The sequence below is a fragment of the Panthera leo genome, chromosome A1 (genome assembly GCF_018350215.1).
Source record: "Panthera leo isolate Ple1 chromosome A1, P.leo_Ple1_pat1.1, whole genome shotgun sequence".
Classification (NCBI taxonomy): domain Eukaryota; kingdom Metazoa; phylum Chordata; class Mammalia; order Carnivora; family Felidae; genus Panthera; species Panthera leo.
In genome coordinates this window covers 226366450-226377346 of record NC_056679.1, presented here as the reverse complement: position 1 = coordinate 226377346, position 10897 = coordinate 226366450, and the positions used below count along the sequence as shown (strand labels likewise).

Sequence of the window (10897 nt, the reverse complement as noted above, 5' to 3'; positions counted from 1 at the left end):
GGATCAGACACTTAAATGACTGAGCCACCCAGATGCCCCTTCCAAATTTTGGACCCCCATACCTCCTATTTAGGGCCTGTGACACAAGATTTGAATTTAACACTAAGGATACGGGAAACACATACTATCACCCAGGCAGTATGCTAGACTCTATATAAAAAGGTGAATTAAAATGGAGTCCTTAATCTCTTTGGACTAGGGAGGTTGAAATGTTACCAGAGTGTTACCAAACCTATTTAAACCTGTTACCAGAATGTTACCAAACCTATTTAAACCTGTCCTTGAAATGAGATACGTTTATGACATTTTCTTTCAGTACATGATTTATCCTGCACACAAAGTCTGGACTTTAGAATATTGAAACATGATGTTTTATCTTATTTTTAAGAAAGACAATTGTGCCAAATTTAAGGAAATTACCCCAACACAACCTCAATTTCTGCAGGTGGTTGAAAGCTCTTGAAGGAATAGGTAATTACAGAAGCCCTGGTTCTCCATGCAGTGGTATTACCCATGCTTCTATATTTTGCATGTATACGTATCATGACGTGTGATTCACTTAATTTATGTACGCATGTTTAATTTAATTTCATACATCTAACACCTATAAGGAGAAACTGTGCTGTGTGTTCGCCTCTCCTCAAAGAAATTTGCGCTGTGACGTCCCCAGGTCTTTACAAAGATGCAATGTTACCGAATTTTAGGCATTTACACGGAAAGGGACTACATCAAGAGGAACTTGCTTTTTCTATTTAATGGAGGGAATACCAAAGGGCCCCTTTAAGGCTCTAGAAGTGCCTGATAAGTCTCCAAAAGAGGTTGTGATGTATTAAACAAAGGATATCACCAACCAGGAGGAGGAAAAAAAAAAAATCATCGAAACGGGGAGAAAAATACACTTCCTGGCTAGGAAGCTCTTAAAAGTTCTGAGCCAGGAAACCTTCCACCGGGGCGGGGAATGTCTTTGGCTCTCCAGTGACTCCCTGCTAAGTTCCCCTCAAGTTTTCCCTCCCTCTCTCCTCCATTCCCCGCCTCAGTCCCCAAACGTGGGAGCCACAGGAGAATGCCCGCACAGATACCTGACTTTGTCAGACAGAACCAGACTCCGGTGCCTGTTTATTTTAAAGGACCCCGCACCCAAAATAGGCCGTATCGGCAGGCAAACCCAAGGGATTTCAAACGACGCCTGGAAGCTCGTCTTACAAGTTGGGGGCCCAGCCTGCAAAAGAACAATAGTAAAACAGAGCCAGGAGCGCGTTCCTCCGTTCAAACTGCTTCCCCGGTGGCGCCCGGGCCTGCGGCGAGGCCGGGGCCGGGAGCCGGAGCCCCGAAAAGGCGCGCTGCCCCTTTAAAAGGCCGCGCATCTCCGGGCCGGCCTTCCTCCCCGGGGCTCCAGCTGTGATTGACGCTGGGCGGCGAGAGGAGGCGCCTGGCGCTAACAAAAGTCCGGCCCGCGGGCGAGCGGCGTCGGGCCGCGAGTCTCTGCTCGCTCGGGGCACCCGCAACAAGTGGCCGCCGCGCCCTCCCCGGGGAAGCCGCGGGCGCGCAGGGGCGCCGGGAGGAGGCGGCCGAGCCGGGGGAGCCCCGGCCGCCCGCGCGGCTCAGCGCCCACCGCAGAGGGATCGGGGCGGGCGGATGGGGACCCGGCGGCGGCGGCGCGGCGAGCCTCTGGGCGGCCCCGGGGCGCGGGCTCTCCGCGGCGCTGCGCCCGCTGGCCCGGAACGCGGATTCTAAGAGCGGCGGCCGCCCCCGGCCCCACCCGGAGCCATCGGGGGTGCCAGGCGGGGACGCAGCGCCCCCTCCCACCGGAGTGCAAGGGGCCGCCCCCGGCCGGAGCCTGGCCCCGGAGCGTGGGGTATGCGCAGCTAACGGTCCCGTCGGGCGGGCTTTCCTCTGGCGGAGCGCGCAGGCGGTGCGCCCCAGCTATGGAGTGTCCGGGGAGACGGCGGGCATGACGGCGGCAGGATGGGCGCGAACAATGGCAAACAGTACGGCAGTGAGGGTGAGTGGGCCGCCCGTCCTCAGCCTCCCGGATCGCGCCCCCCTCCTCTCTCTCCCCCTCGCCCTCCCGTCTGGGGAGGAAGGTTCTCGCACGCTACCGTGGCGCACCCCTGCTCGGCACCCTGTCGGGGCCGTCACCTTTCCCTTTGGCGCTGAGGGTTCGGGGGCCCCGAGGATGCGTTCCCACCGTGGGGGGCTCTTTAAGCAACTTCCCAGGTTGTCTTTGGGAGGGCTCGAGTTGCATTTCTGCCGTATTTCTGAGCACATGCGCCTCAACTTTCCTTCCCTAAGCATCTGGGGTTTAGGGCGATGGTTTGGCAGATGGCGGAAGACGGTTTTGAAAAATAACGCTGAGAAAACTTTCCCAGGCCTTTGTGCTCCAGTCCCCGGGACTCTCCTGTAAGCGGGAACAACTTCTGGAAGAAGAAGTTAAGTTTCCATTCTCAGCTCAAGGCCCCTGAGCTGACGGTTTCGTGAAACACCACCTATGGGCCTCGCGAGGCGAGGAGTGGCCGGGGGCTTTGTCTGGTCTCTCTCGGGGCTCAGGACGGGCGAAGGACCATCTGTTACGTGGGGCTGGAAATTGCACAGAAATATTGCCTGTCAAGTGGGAAGTTGGAAGTTGGGGAAACTTTAAACTCCACCTACCCCTAGAAGGATGATGGATGTGTGGGTTGGCTTCTCCTTCGCTCCTCCTCCTCTTTGCATAAAACCGTAGTAATTGTAACCGAGTTGATTAACAGCTTGCCCCCGATTTGCATCCTGCATAGGCATTTCCCGCGGTTCAAAAGTTGGGAAGGTTTGTCTTTCGCGAACTTGGCTGGAGGGGGGTGGAAGAGACAGGATGGCTTTTATACCGCCCCCCCACCCCCTCCCACCCCCTCCCCAGGACAGGCTGTTACAAACCGGGTCCAGCGCCTGCAGACTGGTAGGAATGCAGAGTGGCTATTCAGCTTGTGGTGTTAGGGAAACTTCTGTCATCCTGTTCAAAACTTTGAGGTGTGGTCACAGAACGTGGATGTCTATCCCCGTGTGTGTCTGTGTTCCTTCTCAGCAGCTTTGCGCAATTACAGCAAATTTACCCGCCCTAAAAAAACCATACCCACAAGAACCTTTTGTTTAAATCATTCTTTTCCAGATCACAATGTTTTGAATTGCATATATATAGTCTCCTTATTCTGGGCAGTTTTGTGGGAGAGATTTTTTTTTTTTTTTTGGATAATTTAATTAAAAACAAAAAAAGTTTAGCAGTTGTCTTTTTAAATAGCCCATGCGAAAATATGCCAACAAAGATTATTGGAGAATCTGGGCCACTGCCCAGAACTTCTTAATGTTTTAAAAATTTGTGGAATAATGAAAGATTAAGCCTTCTTACTCTGGGTATTAAAAAGCTTTCAGGGCGTAAAATGTGTGCTTGTCAATTCTGGATGTGCATACATTGTGATCCTTGAACACTGTTGGGCGGTGGGGAGGACGCGCCCCAAGAGTTAAGTGGAATCAGGGCTGTGTGTTGTTGAATGAAACCACTCCCAACACCCCTGATTCTCTGCAACTTGTTCTTCTATCCCAGCGTTCTCGTATGGTGCTGTGTGTGGTGTATGACGACTTCCTGTCTGAACAGTGGAGTTTTCAACCCTTGGGAGAGAAAAGGAGAGACAGAGAACTAATGATCTCCAGCTGTTATCCGTAAATGCTACCTCTGCATTTTCACTTCGGCTGAAGTGAAATTTTACTGGGATCAGATTTAGATACACTGTGGAACTTTTTATAGGGAAAGCCTCTTGGGCTCAGCTGATTCAAGGGAACCAATAGGAAGCTTCGGGCGGTAACTGAGTTTTGGCTGGAGGGACACATTGTGCTTAGTTTTCATAGACTCTGTTCAAATGCTGGGAGATTCCTCTGTGATCGGTAAGGAAAAAATAAGAGAAAGAGAAGTAACGTGAACTTAAAAAAAACATCTTTCCCCCAGTGACATTAGACCTCTCCTAAGTAGGGTTATAACATATGTACAGTAGACCATTGAACAATGTGTGGCTTAGGGGCACCAACTTCCCCCGGAGTCTAAAATCTGAGTATAACTTTTGACGCATCCCAAACTTAACAACAAGAGCCTGCTGTTGACCAGAAGCTTTACTGATAGCACAGACAGTTGATTTATACTCATGCATACGTATTTTGTATGTTATCTGTATTACATACTGCATTCTTAGAGCTAGAGCAAAGAAAATGTTATTCAGAAAGTCTCAAGGAAGAGAAGATAGATTTGCAATCCCTACTGTGTTTATAAAAAAAATTTACATGTAAGTGACTCCACACAGTTCAAAGGTCAACTGTAATTGGTATTGGTCAGCTTTGTTACAATGTGTCAACGGGTGGTAACATACATGCAGATAAGCCTGTTGGAATTCAACGTGTCAGTGTCACCTTGTTTTTTAATCTAAGATGTCAAATTTCAAAGCAAGTGGACTCAACCCTTCAACACAGTATCTCCATTAAGGAGACTGAGACTTAAGACAGTTTCAGTAGGTTTAGTACAAGTTAGGTATACTTTGAAGTAAGATTTATTTCAGAGATTTATTTCAAACCATACCTAACTTGAAATGAAAGGGGGAAATTATTAGTGGATGCATATCCATAGAATGCAGTGAGAGACCACTCCACTCTGAAACATAGGTGTTTGAGTATACTTTAAAAATCTGCACTTTAGGGGCGCCTGGGTGGCTCAGTCGGTTAAGCGTCCGACTTCAGCTCAGGTCACGATCTCGCGGTCCGTGAGTTCGAGCCCCGCGTCGGGCTCTGGGCTGATGGCTCGGAGCCTGTTTCCGATTCTGTGTCTCCCTCTCTCTCTGCCCCTCCCCCGTTCATGCTCTGTCTCTCTCTGTCTCAAAAATAAATAAACGTTAAAAAAAATTAAAAAAAATCTGCACTTTAAGTATATTTTAGGGTTGACACCACGAATGTAAATGCAAGCCACCTTCCTTTTACAGTGAGTGTTCAATTATTGGAATGCTTAAAACTTCAGGATTTCTTATGTAATCTTATTTCTCCTGCTACTGAAAAGCACTCTGTACATTAAAACAACAAAAATGCTTCCCGAGGCTTACCGTAGCAGGTGCAACAGGGCAGACATTTCCAGTTCTGTGTAATTCAAGGATGTGTGTGGCATAAGCATCACCCTGGAGCTTGTGAACAATGCAGAATCTTGGGCTCCTCCTAGAATTGAATCATTTATCATGTACTTGTTAAAACTTGGGGAAGTTCTTGTGTAGGGCAGAGCATTAATTTGGGAGTCTGTAAATTTGAGTCCCGCTTCAATTTAGCTTCTGTGACCTTGCTCAGTTCTCCTGAAATCATGGTTTTCTCTTTCCTTTTCTTTTCTTTTCTTTTCTTTTCTTTTCTTTTCTTTTCTTCTCTTCTCTTCTCTTCTCTTCTCTCCTTTCTTCTTTCTTTCTTTCTTTCTTTCTTTCTTTCTTTCTTTCTTTCGAGTGAGGAGAGAAATTCCTTATTGGCATTACTTGTCAAGATCTAATTCTTGAGTACATGGTCATTCATTTTATTTTGCTCTCCTAATGCCTTAATGGACCACTTAATGGAGATTAACCTTGGAAGGTGTGTTATAATAGGGAATATAGTAAATATAATATATAGGGGTATCATAATAGGGAAGTTAAGACTGTTAGTTATTGCCATGAAATCCATAAGCGCCCCTCCCCCCTTGTCACCCTCTTTTCCTTCACCTCTGTCTTCTTCACTTGTTCCCCCTACCCCTCACCTCTCCTAATAAATCAGTCCTGGACTCCCTGCTTTTCTTCCTAAATTCAAAATCTGTGTACATAATGGGTGTTTCCAAAGTGTTTTGTTTTGCTAAATACTCAGTGACTATTCAGGTTAATGGTTTAATTTGTAACCCCATCTCCTTCTCCCCTCCACTGCCAACTTGGATTTTGCTCCAGGAAAAAGTTACCATACCAATCCTGATCTTTAGATTTCTAGAAACATACGTGAATGTCTAAATGATTAGGATGTTCTGATAAATTCTTTCAGGGAAGGCTGTTTTTTTTCCCCCCTTTATCTTCTTTCATAAGGTGTAAATTTCAGCCTGTGTGTAGAAATCTGGAGAATGAGTTGGAGTGAAGCTTGTGACCATTAGCTTTGACTCCAGTTAAGTCAAAGAAACCAATCTCCCTGTTCTAGTGGGAAGGGACCGGCTGCTTTCCCTTCCTTTTAAGGTGTCTGAGCCTCACCCTCACTTACTCAATAGTTTCAGCTTTAATACGCAGTTAACAGCTCCTTTGCAAAATCCTGGGTGTTGTTGAATTGGAGCTGATGAGGACACCGTGATGGGGTTTGACTCTTGGTTTCTCTGCTGCTCTTATCAAGCGCCTCGGGTGCCCTTTCACCGTCTCAGACCTGTGCTGTCGGATATCAGGATAGTCAGCTGCCTGAACACATAAATCATCACTAATCCATCACCACCTCGGGAAACAGATCTTGGAATAATGATAATAATGGCAGCTAATGTTTAGTGAAAGTTTCCTGTGTCCAAGCATTCTTCTAAGCCATTGACGTACACTGACTCACGTAACCCTCATGACAGTCGTCAAGGCAGGCACTCCTAAGGTCCTCATTTTACCAATGGGGAAACACAGCTGTAGAGAACATGACCTTTTCCCCCAGGTCCTACAGCTGGTGTAGGTGGCACTGGGACTCCCGGCCAAGTCTGTCTAAGCCCAGAGTCACTTATTCGTTCGTTCAACTAATGTATGTTGACTTCTTATTTCTTACTATGTGCCAGGAACTCTTCTGGATGGTTGGGATACATCAGTAAACGGAGTAAGATCCTGTACTTGTCAATCTTTTCTTCGTGAGTGAGTGTGTGTGTGTGTGTGTGTGTGCGCGCGCGCGTGTGCCTGCGCGCATGCACGTTGGGAGGGAGGGGAAGTGGAACAATCAACGTGTGCATACCCACCCAGTAATTCAGTCACCCGTGTGATACATTCTAAGGGGCTAATGCCTCTGAATAAAAACAGTCATCAGATTATTTGGAGACTGGGAGGACGAGACTGTTGCAATTTTAGTCAGTCGCTGTTGGCCTTTTTGAAAAGTTGACATTTGGACCAGGACTTAAAGGAAGTGAAAGACTGATCCTTGAGGATCCATCCAGGTAGCACATTGACTATAACTTGGAACCACTGTGTTCTACCAAGGTGAATGCGTTCTATTCTGGGGAGCGTAAGTCATCATTTTACGCAAGGGTAACATCATTAGCTCTCCGTAATAGCTACAGTGGAACCGAGTCAGTTTTGGTCACTGGGCATTTTTTTTTTTTTTTTTAGCCTAGAATCTTTGCAAATATCTTTTTATCTAATTATATTACGTTAGCTGTGTTGCGACTGCTTCTGGGTCGGGGAAGCCTAGGACCAGGGGATATTGCCTGACTTCACTGGATATGTGACGATAACCCCAAAGATCTCCAAAGTTCTTAGATAGAGATAGGTCTTCATCTTTTGCCTCCAGTAAATAATTTCATTCTGATGACAATCAAGAGAAGCTGTACTGATTCTACTGTTCGGTTTAAATCAAAGCATTAGTGTAGCTCATGGGACCATCTTGGATCTGAGGGTGAGAAGAGATTTTCAGAGATTTGGGGAATCTTTTATGTTTAAGATGAGAAGGAAAAGAGAGGGAGCGTTTGTTTTCCCCTGAGAATCAACTCACAAAAGTTTTGTCTTAACTCCCTTTGCCCTTTGAGAGAAAACGAATTCTGGATTGGTTTTGAGTAACTAATAACTTTTGCCTTCAGCCTTTATCTACTGGTATCCCTCTGGAAGCTGTGCAGATTACTTGGCTGTGTAACTGGTGGGGCAGTCTAGATATGGATTTTAAGGTGGTGTTAAGGATGTATTAAAACATATGACATAATCTTGAATAAAATCAAGAGTGAGTCAATTCTCTGAATAATGAAGAAGGGAATAAATGAAGTTTAGAAACTTAACTCATTAAAGGGGCGCCTGGGTGGCTCCATGGGTTGGGCTTCCGACTTGAGCTCGGGTCAAGATCTTGAGGTCAGTGAGTTCGAGGCCTGCATCAGGCTGTGTGCTGATAGGGGGCGGGGGTGGGGTGGGGTGGGGGTGGGGTGGCTGGAGCCTGCTTTGAATTCTGTCTCCCTCTTTCTCTGCCCCTCCCCCACTCATGCTCTGTCTCTCTCTCTCTCTCTCAAAAATAAATAAATGTTAAAAAAAAAAGAAAATTCATTAAAAAAATAGTATTTGAAGAACTGTCGTGCTGAAAAAATTAAATCGCAAGATGCCTAGCAACGACCAATTGTATTTGAGTTACTAGAGGGTAGATTTGGCCGAGTCTGAGTAAGACCCCATGATTGGAGCTGACCACCTCTGAGATAGGCTTCCCAGTGAGTGAGTGAGTCATCAGACATGGGAAGGAGGTGATTACAGTAAAGGATGATGTGCTAGAGATTTCTGCATTGACCAAGGGGTATGTTATAGGACCCTATGCCCAGTTCCCTTGCAGATATTCGGTCATGTGAAGTTATGTTTGATAAAGGGTTATTGTTTGATTCTAACTCATTTTACTGCTTCACTTCCCCTCTCCCGAATACAGCTCTATCGTTTGAGGTGTTAAAAAATATTTCCCCACTTTCCGTGGGTTATTCTCTTTCTCTCTCTTCGTCTCCACCTGTTACATGTTTGTGTTTCTGTCTAGCTAGATATATTTAGGTGTTAATTCGAAAAATCTACTGATTTTATTGATTTTCCTGCCTTCTGTGAACATAAGCTCCAGCACCAAAAATTGGGTTTGATAAGTGACTTGTCCGTATTTTCAGTGTAGTAATGGACACTGACTCTACCTATGGTGTTACTTTTCACTTTTATTATTAACCCTGAAACATGTTGATCTGCTGAACTTGAAGCAAGACCTTTAACTGTGCTCATGTTGAGTGTCTTGAATACATGGTTTACCTTGTACATAAGACTTTTAATTGGCATTACTGGTTAGTGAAATTCGATCAGAAGCTGCAAATTGCCTGAGATCACACAAAGACAGCATCTTCCTAAGAAGCTCTGATATTTTGTTCCGCACGATGTGTACCATGAGTGAGACGTAGCAACAGATCTTCTGTGTAGTAATGGAGGCCAGATCAGCTGACCTTTGCCAGAATGTAGCTCTTTTTTGTTTTCGTTTTTTTGGTTCTAGTTACAGAAATTTCGAACCCTTCTTCCACCTACTCACGGCATTAAATCTGCAGGGAGAATAGACTTGCTCTAAAAACGTTCAGTCTCTGAGAAGCTAGGCAGGGATGCAGAGGCTTTTAGAGCAAGATGAGAAGTCCTGATTCACAGGAGGACCCTGCTTCCCCACGTGTGCTAAGTGTGGAGGTAAGTGGTCAGGGGAAAATGTGAATAGAGATAGAGTTACTCTCTAAAGGAGGACAGCTCTGGATAGTACCTGCACTTCCAGAAGTATCTAAAGGATGTTTCTGAAACAACAGCAACAAACAGGTGAGTTGGATTAACTGTAGCTTAGACCCTTGGGAGAAGCTAAATGTTTGTTAAGAGACTTTCCCTAGTTGTTCCCTCCAATCCTCATGTGGTTTATTTCATGGAAAGTGATTCCTGCAGGTTCTGTAAGTGAGGACCTTGAAATGTTTCAGAAAAGGGCAGGACCATCTCACTAGGGTCCCTAGTCAGGGTCCCTCTCAAACATGCACATTGCCACAAAGGAGAATGGCAGCCTTTGGGCAGATGCCCTTAAAATCTGCTAGCCGGTGGGGTGCCTGGGTGGCTCAGTCAGTTGGGTGTCCGACTTTGGCTCAGGTCACGATCTCGCAGTTCGTGGGTTTGAGCCCCATGTTGGGCTCCGTCCTGACAGCTCAGAGCCTGGAGCCTGATTTGGATTCTGTGTCTCCCTCTCTCTCTGCCCCTTCCCGGTTCCTGCTCTGTCTCTCCCTCCTTCAAAAATAAATAAACATTTAAAAAAATGTGCTAGTTAATGCCCCAAAGATGGACAACTTTAAAACGTCTGACATGAATAATCATTAACCATCTCTGAATTTTCCTCGGTAATGAAATATAAACACATGGTCAACATTTTCCCCATTCCATGGTTGAAGAAGTGTAGACTGTTTCTGGAGCCGTAAATCTCTATTAGGTCCTGCATTAGATGTGCTCATTCTATCAATTCCTATTTAAATTTGAAACCAGTAACAAAATGAAAAACAGTTGTTAACACTGCATGAACTCATAATTGTAACGTTAGAAGCCTTGAGCAATGTGTAGAAATGTTATTAAAACATTTTTTGTTTGCTACCCTTTCTGTGGTAAATTCCTTTGCAGCATTTTTCAAGCAGATGCAGCCGTGGAAAGTGCATCGAAACTTCTAGAGAAAAATTTCAGGAATTATTCGTGTACTTGTGGATTGACCTTCTGGCTGCAAGTAACCCACTTCTTGGCAAGGTGGAGAAGTCAGGAAAAGGCTACTTAGACATGTAGCACAACCCGCTGGCCCGGTGAAGTACTCGGGTCAGATCATGGTAGCATCTGGGTTAAGTCCAAGTCAAAGGCCAGGCCTGACGGGTTCTGTCAGACGTGGGTCAGAGCCCAGAAGGAGCAGCAGGTGGGAGAACTCGAGTGCCCTGGAAGAAGGAACGCAAGTTCAAGGAGGGGGGAAAAGAACAAATTCAGAGAGAATGGGAATGAGGGCAATGGTTGTCTCCTAATGTAAAGAACAGGATCAATGTTGCGCTCAACTCTTGGCTTTCTTAAAAACCTCTCAGCCCGCGCGGCCCCTGGGTGGCTTAGTCGTTTGAGTGCCCGGCTTCGGCTCAGGTCATGATCTCGTGGTTCGTGGGTTCAAGCCCCTTGTTGGGCTGTGGGCT

At 46.2% G+C, this 10897-nt stretch overlaps 1 protein-coding gene across 1 annotated transcript in view; it reads left to right on the top strand.

The window, feature by feature from the left end:
• The first annotated feature begins 1796 nt into the window (after positions 1-1796).
• FBXL7 (F-box and leucine rich repeat protein 7) overlaps positions 1797-10897 on the top strand; it is a 388021-nt gene continuing 378920 nt past the window's right edge. The window contains exon 1 of the mRNA XM_042952939.1: positions 1797-2002. Within this exon, the coding sequence (XP_042808873.1) occupies positions 1966-2002 (37 nt within the window). The 5' untranslated portion in view covers positions 1797-1965. The remainder of the gene's footprint in view (positions 2003-10897) is intronic.